Source organism: Meleagris gallopavo, chromosome 3 (genome assembly GCF_000146605.3).
Source record: "Meleagris gallopavo isolate NT-WF06-2002-E0010 breed Aviagen turkey brand Nicholas breeding stock chromosome 3, Turkey_5.1, whole genome shotgun sequence".
NCBI classification, from domain to species: Eukaryota; Metazoa; Chordata; class Aves; order Galliformes; family Phasianidae; genus Meleagris; species Meleagris gallopavo.
The window spans coordinates 21039178-21053152 of record NC_015013.2 but is presented as its reverse complement, the minus strand read 5'-3'; the positions used below and the strand labels follow the sequence as shown (position 1 = coordinate 21053152).

At 37.5% G+C, this 13975-nt stretch overlaps 1 protein-coding gene across 5 annotated transcripts in view; it reads right to left on the bottom strand.

Moving 5' to 3' along the window:
- Positions 1–2575: 2575 nt before the first annotated feature.
- The window catches only part of CDH18 (cadherin 18), a 204045-nt gene continuing 192645 nt past the window's right edge, over positions 2576–13975 (bottom strand). For 2 of the 5 annotated variants that reach the window (XM_010708478.3, XM_010708480.3), the window contains 2 exons: positions 10619–10870; positions 2576–9090 (listed from right to left, as the gene is read on the bottom strand). In XM_010708478.3, the coding sequence (XP_010706780.1) occupies positions 8588–9090; positions 10619–10870 (755 nt within the window). In that variant the 3' untranslated portion in view covers positions 2576–8587. The remainder of the gene's footprint in view (positions 9091–10618; positions 10871–13975) is intronic. The other 3 variants (XR_004159171.1, XM_010708479.3, XM_010708481.3) reach the window with 3 other exon arrangements.

The window sequence follows — 13975 nt, the reverse complement described above, 5'->3', positions numbered from 1 at the left end:
ACTTGCTTTTGTTGAACCTCATCCGGTTTCTTACTGCCCAGCTCTCCAGCCTGTCCAGGTCTCGTTGAATGGCAGCACAGCCTTCAGGCGTGTCAGCCAATCCTCCCAACTTCGTATCATCAGCAAACTTGCTGAGGGTTGCCACTATACCCTCATCAAGGTCATTGATGAAGTTGTTGAACAAGACCGGACCCAGCACAGACCCCTGGGGGACACCACTGCTTACAGGTCTCCAGCCAGACTCTGCACCACCAACGACGACCCTCTGCGCTCTGCCAGTCAGCCAGTTCTCAACCCACCTCACTGTCCACTCGTCTATCCCACACTTCCTCAGCTTTGTTATAAGGATGTCGTGGGAGACAGTATCAAATGCCTTTCTAAAATCAAGGTAGATTATATCTACTGCTCTTCCCCCATCCACCCAGCATGTGACAGCATCATAGAAGGCCACCAAGTTGGTCGAGCATGACCTCCCCTTGGTGAACCCATGCTGACTACTCCTGATAACCTCCTTTTCTCCCTGTTGTCTGGAGATGGTATCCAGCACAAGCTGTTCCATCACCTTTCCAGGGACAGAGGTGAGGCTGACTGGCCTATAATTACCCGGATCTTCCTTCTTGCCCTTTTTGAAGACCGGAGTGACATTGGCTATCCTCCGGTCTTCAGGGACCTCCCCTGTTGTCCAAGACCTCTCAAAAATGATGGAGAGCGGTTCGGCAATGACCTCCGCCAGCTCCCTCGCACACGTGGATGCACCCCATCAGGTCCCATGGACTTGTAGACCTTAGTACTGCCTAGGCGCTCACGTACGTCCTCTTTCCCGACAAAAGGGAAGTCTCCCATTCTCTAGACCCTCTCACTAACCTCCAGGGTGTGGGATTCCTGCGGGAGAGCCTTTTCACTGAAGACGGAAGTAAAGAAGGCATTCAGTATCTCTGCCTTCTCAGCATCCCCCGTTACGAGAACACCCTCCACCACTTAGTAAGGGGCCCACATTCTCTCTAGTTTTCCTTTTGCTGTTAACATATTTGCTTAGTAAGAGGGAATTTTATTTTTGGTACACAACTAGTATTTGACTTACACCCCCTCAAGTCCTACTGTGAAAATTGGTTGTTACACATGTTGTATTTGAGACTTCCAAACAGGACTTTGTTCTCAAACCAGTTCCAAAAGATGAAAGAAATAATTACTTTTTTTGCATGAAATGTGGATATTAATTCAGATTTTAAGTAAATGTTCAACTTTCATAATAAAGTCAAGAGCCGTCTAGTCTGTTTCAAAATCATTACTGTGGAAGGTACATGTGTTTGAAGAACTGTACCATGCCTGAGAACTACCTTCACACTAAATGTCTAGCAAATGCATATGACAAATCTGTTCCTATCCAGGACTTGGGGAAACAAGATGGCAATTGATAGTTCAAATATTTGAGTACTTCACTTACACATACAGGCACCTTTTTTTATTTTGGCTTCCCAATGGGCTATTTAGACTCTACCACTGATTACCTATGAGGAGAAGTTGCACTACCAAGGTTCTCTGAACCATTTTAAATTTTTTTTTATTTTTTTAAGGTTTTGCTAGTATCAAACACCTCTCAGGCTCTGAGTGCCCCATGAGCTCTAGGAGTCCTAATTCCAATGTTCTTCTTTTTTTTTCTGAGGATAGGAATGATTCAGCTGATACCCTTTGCCCACCAGCTATATTGCTTTATTGTGTGTACTTCCAGAACAAAAAAATCAAATTTAGAAGCACCTGATGTACAACAGCTGCTCTGAAGTAACATCTCCTTTTTTATTCTGTTGGCCCACCATTTCAGAAGTGGATGTTTGTGGTATGGCAGCAGAGGTCAAACATTCCCACCAATAATCTATTACACGTTGTTGCCACGTGACAGATGGCAGAGAAGGGCAGTCTGACAAAATGGCATCTGATATGGAAGTGCACATAAAGCAAAGGTGTCATTGAATTCCTCCACACAGAAAAAACGGCTCCCATCGACATTCATTGGACACTTATGGAGACCTAACACTGGATGTGAACACACTGAGGCAGTGGGTGATGCATTTCAGCAGAGATGACTCGAGGATCACCTCCACTGGTGCAGATTTTTACAAGTATTCAGCAGTATTCAGGCTTATTCATTGCTGGTGAAAACGCATAACTAATGGTTGCAACTCCTGAAAAAAAAGTGTTTTGTAGCTGAGAATTAGCTCTATCAAGTAGTGTGATGGTGCTCTTTGTAACTATTGTATTTTCAATGTAAATAAATAGGAGGCATTACTTTCAGAATGACCAATGTAGGAAGAGTCCATTGGACCTCTAGGACTTACCTGTTAATTAAAGATTGTAAATAGCCTTTAGAAGAGTCACTTAGCACTAAAATGCCTCAGGGTGACATGAAGCCCACAGAAACATTTAGTTAAAAATCACACAAAAAACTTTATGGCTTAAAAAGATTCTGTGTATCTATACATTAATACATTTTGACAAGAATGGAAGGAATTAAATGGATTTCAAGGAACTTGAAATTAAACAATATAAGAGGATAATGAGCTCTGCTGAGAGAGACCCAGTGAACTTTAGATACAAAAGATAATCTAAACTCTTTATAAATATTCTTCAAAATGTGTAAACTCAAATGAGGACCTGAATAAGATAAAGTAGTTTCTCCCCTCGACTTGCATTTACAGTCAGGCTAATAGTCACCTTGCAATTGAGTGATTTCTCACCATACTGAGATTCTCTGGGACTATGCCGAGGCACATGTGAGAATTGCATCAACTGGTGTTAGACAGTGAACCTATGAACTGGCCTATGGGCAGTAACATAAAAGAAGTAATCACATTTCAATTTCCTGTCAGACAACTTTATTCTCAAATTCTGTCTGTCTGGGAAAGATGATGTACATTCAACAAGTAATGTGTCAGCCACTATATCTCTGTTTTCTAGGATGTAATTTGTAAAGCCTGTTAATTCATTTGAGAAAGAATGAGTGATTCCCATACACAGCTATTTCATTTGACTGATCATTGGGATTATCCTTGCCTGTTTTTTTCTCTTCTATTCTGCATCAACTTAGGACATTAACTCTGGCTGTTACCACCAATCTGGTTTCTTAGATGTGCAATTCCCTAACTCACTCATGTGGATAATTTATTCCTCCCATAATGCTGTATTTCAGTTTCAGGACAGTGATGGTTGGAATGTAATAGTTGCCACAAGTAAAAGTAATGAACCATTTAGCAGTTACACTGCAGTCTGTTGCAGAGTATCTCATGGTGACTGTCTCTCCCTACTCATCTGTAGCAATAATCATTTAAGACAGTCTTTGAAATAGTGACACAAGTGAGTGACTTTACCAGGCATTAAAATCTATTTAAGTTACCATACCGTTTCTGGCCCTGACCTCATTAATACTGCTGTATCAGTGCTCATTCTTATAGACAGAGTGCCTTTAGATGGTTCTAATTCTTTGGTGAGTATAAGATACAGGAGTGAAGAGAAAATAACCCATTTTAGTTGTGATGTGGAATACAATAACCCATCACCATAGCAAAGAGCATATTTTATTTGAAAAATACAAATAAAAGGTTTTGTCCCTTTTGTTTATTAAAGGAAACATGTAACAATTTCTATCAGTAACACTTGCATAAGGAGGTATACTTTACATTAATCTTTTGTTAAAAAAAATATATATTTTGGAGACTTTGGAAAAATAAGGATGGCCCAATACTTGCAACACGTTCCTAATGTTCCTTAGAATGCACTGTGCCATTTATATGTACTGCAAGTACAAGGTCTTAGCACTTTATAATCCACAAAGTTACCTTAGGCAGCATAATTTCATATTCTCCTCTATGTATAGAACATTTCTTTTGTGTGAGTCTATGAGTTTGGTTAACTCCAGATCGGTCCAAGATTTGTATTTTTTTTCCTAAAGGATGATTTTACAAAGGCTTAGAGCACAGAAATTTTGCAATTCCTTTTAAACATCAGTGAGAGTACTCACATAGACATTTTCTCACATTATTTGCAATTGAAACAACTGCATCAATTAGAGCTTGAAAACAAAAAATGTTTACAAATACTTTGATTTTCTACAAAGAAATGCAAAAATAAAGTGCATAACAGTGAAATTACTTTCGACTTTTATGGTTTTCTCTGTTTATGCAATAAATGGCAACACTGATAAACAAATTGTCTTCAGTGTCTGAATCTTAATCTGAAGCCAGCTGGATTACACTTCCTTTTCTTTAAAATGCATTAAATCACTTTTTTTTTTTACTCTTTTTGGGTTTACAATATATTTTTACATTTCCTACTTACAGAGACCATTTTCTCAGATAACATACCCTTTACAGCATACTATGCGCCCCCACCATTACAAGAAAGAGAATTTATTTGAGGTAATGTGACAAATTAATTGTGTGTAAGTGCATGATTATTTCAATAGCTGTTGCAGAATTAAAATTGTACATCTGAAATCTCTTAAGCGCCCCTTTCTATGTGCCATTTAATGTTACCATGCATCTTCCAGCTTAAATAAAACTGGCAGTTACCAGCATTTAGTTGTTCATTGACAACAGGATTACTGTTTAGCGTAATGGGAACATATCTGAGAACATGAGTATACAACACATCTATGAAAGCTTTAAGCAAAATCCATACAATCAGACTTAAACATAATCCTGGTAAGATTTTCCCACAACACTGTCACTGAATTTACACTGAATTTAAATCAGCAACACTACAAAATGACTGTACCTTCCATGAAACACAGTATTAGTTTTCTTTCAGTTTAATCAATGTGAACATAGAAACTCTCAAATGCATTTTAAATTTGTTCATAGGACATGAAAGATCAAAGGAAAATTCTGTGGGATAAAGGAAATCTGAAAACGTTCTTTTTGCATCATGAGGCCTGCTTCCGTGGCCCTGAAGATTTAGTATTCTGCTATTTGTCATGCAAACAACACGGCACACAGTGTGCATTTGAGTAAAAAACATTAAGCATAGCAAGCATGCAGACGCATCATGGCAGAAAAGCACATTTGGCGATCATCGTGGATAGGACAAACCAAACAGAACACACTGCAGCATCGCTGAAGTACTGTCTCAATAGCCCTGCAGAATTTTAAATGAATCAGAATCCCTGGGGCTTTGGGTCAAATGCACGTGTTGTATAGCAGTAAGAGAGCACTAGGAATGGTGAAGAGGAGGATTCTTAATTCTGTGAGATATGACCTCCTCTTTTCATTAACTTAATCAGAACGGGAGCATAAAGACGATTGTTTGTGTTGCCGCACTTAAGTTCTTCTGGCTTTAAGCCTGAATGTTCTATAAAGCAAATAAAAATAAAACAGTGACTGGAGTACTACTTAAAGCACAATACAACATTTGATTTTCCCTGCTTTAGTGTAGGACAAGTAGTAACAGACAAAGATAACTAACACCAGTTCCCAAAACTATCGTATAACAATGAATGCTGCTCTCACATGTATATGCAGTACAAACTATTATAACTCATGATACTACCAGTGTTCAAAGATTTTCTTCTTAGCACTCTACTCATACTGTATAAAAACTGAGAAGTCAGAAAAAGCAAATGTAATCTAAATAAAAAAAAACTTGCACTTCCAGTTGTTTTATTTGAGATGAAATCGAGACACATCCTAACTCTACCCTCAGAAAAGATACATAACCATTCTTGGGTAAGAACAAAGGTCACTGCTTTAAAACAGCTGTTAAACGGTACACTGCAATGAGGATGGCTTCAGTAAATGTATTGCTAGAAGATTCTGTATTTGGTAGAAATTAAATAACCATGTCTGAATATAGATTACAAGACTACTCTCAAATCATCAGTAGAACTTGTTAGGCGTTGGGTGTTTTCCCCTCTAAACTGGTTTCTGAATTTAGTTGTTGATTGAAACTGTACAACTTCCACATTAAAATGAAAACAGTATGTTCAAAAAACAACTCTGGAAGTAATTGCAAATATTTATTTATTTATTTTTTAAGCGCTTGAGAAGTTTCTTTCAAAACTACTTATTTCTGTAAAAGGCTGTGTAAACCAAAAGCAATCATCAGCTTACTGGTAAGGAGTTTATTGAAAAGAGTAAAAATTCTCAAAGTAGGACTGATCAAAAATTGGATAGAACGTACCTACTTATACTGTAAAGAACCAAACAATTCACTTGTGTGACTCATAGTAGGTCAGTATAAATACAGACTCAGCTTGGATGAGAATTGGAATGCATTCAGAAGAGAGCCATGAAGATGGTGAAGGGCATAGAAAACAGTTATGAAGAGTGGCTGAAGGGAACCGGGGCTGCTTAGCCTGGAGGAGACCTCATTGCTCTCCACAACTACCTAACAGGAAGCTGTAGTGAGAAGGGTGTTGGTCTTTTTTCTCAGGTGAAAAGTGAAAGGACATGAGTCAACAGCCCCAAGTTGCATCAGAGGAGGTTTAAATTGGATGCTAGGAAGAATTTATTCATGGAAAGGATAGCTAGGCATTGCTAGGGGCTGCCCAAGGAGGTGGTAGAGTCACCATTCCCAGAGATATTTCTGAAACATGAGGGTGTGATACTTAGGGACAGGGTTTAGTGGTAGACTTGTTTTGGTGACAACACTTAACCTGCTGATCTTGTAGGTCTTTTCAAGCTAAATGATTTTATGATTGTAGGTAATTCTTTCCCTACCAGTCTGAATCTCTCCATACCAGCCCAAAGTAGACAAACAGTACACAGCTTCTGCCCTGAACAGTTTCTTTATGAAATACATATCATGAAAGCCTACATCTCTAAGTAGAGCTCCAATCATTTTAAAAGTACTAGGCTTTAGTAGATAATGAACCTATTCAGTCATAATCCTTCATGGGTGTTAAAGTTGATGTTACAGTTGGAAATAGTGTCATGGTGGAAACAGGAAAAGAAACAAACAGGGAAGGAATGCTCACCTGTATACAAAGATCTAGGTTCACAGGAAAGAATCCACAGAGGAAGGATCTCTTTCTGGAGACCCTTTCCTAGTGGCAGTCAGCCCTTAAATGGGTCTACTTCTGGTCACACAGCTGAATTGCCTTCACCTGTGCTCCCATGGCTGACTCAGTCCTTTCCTCAGGTGATCAATCAGTGGTTCAGGCTGTGACTCAACAATTCCCATACAATGGGATACTGTGTTTTCCTTGTCCTCTCGTAGTATTATCAGAAGACAGAGAAACAAAACGTTAAACTTGCAAACAAACCAAGGGGAAACATAAATCTTATAGATACTAAGCAGCCTAAAGAGCAAGTTCTGCAATGCAATGCAATTAAAAAAAAAAAATTACTAACACAAGAGATCGATTTTTTTCATCAATAAGAAATCCAAAATGACACATTTTATTTCTTTCACCCTCCACTGGCTTAAGATGTTTATCTTCCCATAATGTTTGAAATAGGGAAAAAAAGAGTTTGTTCTGCTTAGATAGAAATTACTCTAAGACAAATTAAATATCTATATATTGAACTAAAAAGAAAACAAGCATCATCATTTTGATCACCTTGTTTAAATCTTCTCTATTCCAGTGTCTTACCAGCAGCAATATTCCGCTTTTAGACACACACAGAAATAGACACATTATGATTAAGAACACTGTCATAAAGTGACTCTTGTAGCTCTTGGATTAAGACCAGCAAAAGACTTCAAAAGCTCCATCTATTGCCATAAGTGAAGCACAGTGAACCGAACAACTGCATACTTTAATTGTGCTGCCATTCTTGTTTTTACTGAAAGAACCTGTGCTTCATCTGCTTTGCTGCATAAAGAGTACTTCAGATTCATTTACATGAACGATGTTCCCATGAAAATACAAAAAGCACACACATCAAAAACAACTCTTCTTCCAGAGTGGGTCTGAGGTTATGGTCTAGAGCTGTGTTTGCACTGACAGCTAATGATGTTGTCCCTCTGCTAGCTGGTTAGGGATAAAGAGAGTATGAGGGACATAATGAAATGACATTTTCACATTGCAACCTGCTAATTCAAACAGATTAAACCATCAAAGGACCATTTATTTTAGAGGACAGGTGTGGATTATCGCTGCTGTTAAAGGAAAATGACTCCTAGGACTTCTCACACTGATAGTAAACCCCATTAGCTACCTTACATTGGGATCACAAGGCCTAGAGCACAGCTAGCAAGGCAACCTCAAAACCATCTGCAAATGATTTGCTCTTCCATTAGTTATCTTCCTAAACAGGCATGATCAGAAACATACTGTAGCTCGGAGATGTTAAGCATATTGCAATAAAAGTGTCATTGCCCGGCTTTACTTAAAGGTACTGTTATGGATACAGTACCACAGACTTTATTGAGCAATTAAAAATATACACAAGGGACAATTGCTTCTTTTCTCTGTATTTTTCAAAATTTTACTTTCTTCCAATTGGAGAACCCAGTTTCAAATATGAAAAGGGCACTTGTTCTACAGTAACTGTGTACAACTTGCTCAGTTCCAAGTACTGTATTTATTTGCTGTTATCACTGTTGTCGTTCTATCTCCAGCTGTTTAGGAATTTCTCTGTTCTGGGAATTACAGCTAAGTTGTTCTTTCTGATTCTATTTCCCCATAGAGTTCAGCTAGCTTCTTGAACTCAGGCCCCCAGTCTCCAAGGTAATTATAATCCTGGTCAGATTGTGTTGTGACTGAATCCAGAGAGCTGATAGATCCAGTTTCTGATCTATGACCTTCATAGGCATATGTCTGTAAGGAGTCATATGGGGGCACGCTGGGGTCCAGATCAGCCTCTGCAAGTCTTTGTTTAATGAACTCCTGAACATTTATACTGTCAAGGCTTGAAGAAGGATGATGCCTGGGTGCAGGCTTAACTTCAGGGCGGACATCCCTCCGATACTTTAGCTCTTCTGCAGCTGATGGATTACGTAATGCTGTGATATCAAATGCTTCTGTGTCTTCTTCTCCACCGCCCTCATCGTCATATGTCACAACATTTTCTCGGACATCTTCTTCTGAAATGATCAAAGGCTCCTTCTTGCTACGTCTTAGGGTGATGAAAAGGACCACAATTGCTAAAGAGAAAACTGCAGATTTTAGATTAGGTTTAAAGTTTACAGTTGAAATAAGTAGATATATGCTACAGAAACAGTAGCTATTAAGTCATGAATTGAAATACTTGCGGGCTAATATTTGTATTCTGATGTTATTAAGCTGGCCTTGAACTGGAGTATCATAGCATCAGGCACATATCCAATTTGGAAAAGAGCCTACTTAGAATCCCTAAGTGCACAGTACCTTTGTTGTGTAATATTATATGAAATTACATGAAGATAGATTACTGTATGCCCAGAAAGCACTCTCGAATTCTACATAGTTGAGTCTTGACATAACAACACGCCAAAAAGCAACACATAATTAAGGAGAAAGTTAATAATCCTAATGTAAAAGTACAAACTTTCAATACAGCTTGGTCTTCCAAAGGGCCAGTAAAGAACACATTCCTATTTACTCTGCAGGAATGTCTACAGTTTCTTGAGCCAATAATTAAATCCAGTTGTTAAGATTACAAGGATCTCACGTAGGACACAAAAATGGATAGTATACTAGCAGTTAGATGAGAAAGGAGTAACTAAGGCTGACATTTTTCAGATGCATTGTTAGAGGCTTTCTGAGCTTCATTAAGACTAATATTCAGCATATACATATAATTAAAATGTACAAGCTTTATTTTTTCTCTTATGAATGTAAGATATCTTGTATGATAAAGTACTAGATTAAAAATCAAATGTATTACTATACATTTTATATCTTTTTTTTTTCAGAAGGAATTTCTGAAGTAAGATGTGAGAGGTGCACTTTTAGAAAACGTAGAATCTTCAGAAAAAAATTCTCAAAATATCCTATGTGAGTCACAATGCAATTCCTACTATTTCTTTTTCCAGCTCTATTAGAATGCAGAGAGACACCTGAATAGATGAATATTAATTACAGAGATATGTACCCAGCAAGTTTTGCCTCTGCCACAAAAAAATATTAACTAATGGGTAACATTCAAATTGGCCTGGGTAGGAAAAAAAAAAAGTGGAAAGAAAATGCACTTGCAAGGATATTTATCTAATGGAGCCATCATATTATCTCATGTGTCCCTTGCCCCCAAGGAGTATGTTGTGCATTGCTATCAGTTTATCTCACAAAGGTAATTAATGGCTTTTGTATAGTGCTAATGGTGTTTCTTACAGTGTAATGCATTTCAAAAAGCTTTCCTCATCATCTCTTTTCTATCAATTTTTGCACTGTTCTAGGCATGGAGTTAGCCAGTGGTTTTTTGAAATCTTTTCAAATTACAGAAAAATGGTCTGCAGTGCTAATTACTTGATAACCCCTGAAAAATTATTTCTAGTGGATTCCAGATATTCATGAATGTGCTTTAAAGGCTTTTTTCCTATTAATTTTAGCCCAACCTTTCCCCTCTAATCACAGCTATGTGTTTCTAATTACCTCCTACTACTAGGCAGCTTCTGGTTCAAAAACATATCATATTAAAAATTTCTGCCCTGTCACATTCATAGAGCCAGCAGAAGATGGCAGTACTTAATACTGAAAATGACTTACCAAGAAGAATGACAACACAGAGCAGGATTGCAATTAAAGCTCCTGTGCTCAAGCCAGCTGAGGAGAGGAAAGCTTCAGCATGGCAAGTTCTCACACGTCCATCTCTCTCACATGCACAAACTCTAACAGTGAGAGTACTGCTGCTGCTGAGAGGGGGCACTCCACCATCAGAAATCAAAATTGGGAGGTAATAGACATCTTGAGTGGTTCGACGGTATCTCCTTCGTCTTGTCAGGATACTGGCTGTGTTATCTACAATATCATAAAAAAGAACAGAATCAGAAACAAAATGAAAAATATGATTGACCGTTCATTTCCCATCTGGCAGAAGCAGCAAGCATTTTAATATTCCACAATCCTAATCTGTGAAAATACACAATCTAGATTAAAATTGAGTGAGTACCATTTCTGGTCAAAGGAGGAAAAAGAGGAGGCAGGAAAAAGTAACTAGAACGAAATAAATAAGCCTTAAGCTCGTGTCTTAAAGTCAAAGTGGATTTTGACAAACATTTTGAACCCAGGTTGCAAGTGTTTTAATCCCATACAAACTGTTGGTACTATAATACACACTTGTAAATGTGAATATCTGGAATTCTGCAAATCTCTGTTGTGGAATTTTTCCACAACGGAAGTCCTTTTGATTCTCAAAATAATGTTTAAATGTCTCTACTAAAAGTTAAAATTAAATTTTCATATGTTAAGGTTTGTGACAGATTTTACAGATGAATTGAGCCTTCAGAAAATATCTGAAAGGACTCCTGCAGTAGGGAGATCAGGAAGGAGAGAGAGGTGGAAGGGAAGGGAGAGGGGAGTGTCAGTGTGCAGATACTAGATGTTTTAAACTGATGAAGATATAAGGTAAATAAGGATGGTAGAGAGAAAGCGATGCAAAATTCTGTCACTGTTACATTCATCTGGCATGTATTACAGTTAGTGAGAATACTAAAGCTTACTACATGCGCACTGCAAGAGCATTTATGAGCACTAATTAGGATGTAAAATGCCACCCATGTTTCTTCAAGTCTAAAAAATGTAAGGAGCAAAAAGAGAATGCAGAGAAAGAAATGCTATGATAGTATACAGTTATATCTTAATTTCAAACATAATATTTCATTTCGGTCAGTTGCCTCAACTTTAAAAGTATGGGCCCTTCAACAAGAGTCTGCAAGTAAAGCAAACAAAACTAGAGACTGAGATAATGGAAGTGTGAGGTGATCCAGAGAGAAATCATGACCAAGAAGCAGGGAGAGAGGTTGGAAGGAAAGTGCTCTCCTCTCGTGCCACTTGCACATGACGTGGATCCCCAACAGCACGTTTGTGGTTTTAAAGATTTTTAAAAAATAACTAAGAGGTGATACATGCAAAAAAATATGTCTTCTGGATTTTTTTATTACAAAAACTAACAAAAACGAACACAGAAAACTTATTTTCCTTACCACTGTAGATACAACACTAAATGTGTTTCTCATAAATTATGAAAAAATGAAGCCTGTGCCACTTTGTGAAAATTTAGCATGACAACATATCTAGTGTGGCATATTCCAGTACATGAGATTCCTTATTTTCTGCACAGATATTTGAACAGGGAAATTAGTTTCCATCTACACTGGGTGCAAACTATATACCAGGTGATTACGTTTCATGCCACGTCATCTGTCCAGCTCTGTACCAAACTTCAAAGCATTAATTTTAAGTCACCTCTCTACATTTTATTTTGATGTATCACCGAGTAATAGTACTGATAGTATCTGTTAGTGTAGCCTGCAGGCATAATATCATAATATATTTGGTAACAGCTTTCACATGAGAAATATGGAATACATGTGGAATTACCCACAGTCACAAAGGAGCCAGACTGTTGACCCCAAAACTGCACAATGTCAGATTCTTCTGCATTGAACCTGATTAGCTCTCTTCTCCATCTTCCCTAATTCTTGCAAATATTCATTATGGTTATTTTGCTACAAACTCATTCTGTTTTGTTCTCATTTGCAATGGGTGCAAAATATGATTTCTATTTGCTTATCTGTTTTCAATAGGCCTTAAGGTCCTCCTCAACTCTGTCATGCCACAGCGCACTTCTGAGGACTGAAACTTGAGATTCATGCCAATTTCTTCCTTAGAGGCATGACACCAGCCACATACAATGTCATTCACATTCATTCAATTTACAAAGCCCAATTTAAGCCAACATGGTTATGAACAGATAATTCTGTCACCTGAAACAATCTTATACAGAGCAAGATCACAACATTATGGAAATAAATAATATTTGCAAGAGTTTACAAGATATCTTTGATATATTCACATGCCATAATAAAAACATTTTCAATAGTGAGCAGAAGACTTCCAACACAGAGTTGATGAGAAAAAAAGGTAAATCACTTTTAACACAGGGTGATGAAAGGGATTCCTGTATAACTGAAAACTTAAGAAATGCAAAAAGATATCTCTTATAAACATTCTGATAAACTTTAACACTACTCTTTATTGCTTAATATGGGCCTATGAAACCCTATTCAAAATGCTCTGATGTTCTTAGTAATGTTGAAATTTTTAATTATCATGTTGTTTATTGTTCAATTATCAAATGATTTCCAAGTTATTCTGCACCTAGACTAGGGAGTGGAATTGTTCTGTTTTATAAGTGAAGGAAGAAATCAAACTTGATAACACCAAGACTCAGACTGCATTTATTTTATAAATAAAATTCTTCCCTAAAGCAGAGTGAACAGTGGTCTTCGGTCCATAATTACAGTCTGTGCCCACCTGGAGAGGTCTTACTTGGCTTTTCTGATCTAATTTTAAAATATGAGGAAAAATCTAATTTAAGAAAATTGAACTAACTTGTTCTTTGATAGAAGTGTGGTCTATCTTTCTGATTAAATGAAGTACCTGAACAATCAAAGTGATATATTTTAAAATGCTCCTGAAAAAAACACAATGTAGTGGAGCACAGATTGCAAGTAGATCACCTACATGGCTTTTAAATTAAAAAGCAGAGAGTAAAGTAAGCAGCTGTTTCAACTTTCTGCTACTTAATGTTGACAAAAAAAAAAAAAAAATACTACTTTTTTTTTCGTTTAATAACTTACGTATAGCATACATTATACGAAGTTATACGAATGTGGCCATGGATACACCACACAGGCTTCTATCAGAGACTCATCTGCAGCCAGGAGCTTTACTGAAGTGGCTAAAAGGAAGCACCAAGGGGATTCATGCTTTGAAAAGTCTGAAAATGCAACTATGCATATCATCTCAACAATATTATTTTTATGTATTTATTTCTATATATAGCCCAGAACACTTAGGAGGCAGCAGCACGTCAACAGTGACACAATAGTTATTACTATA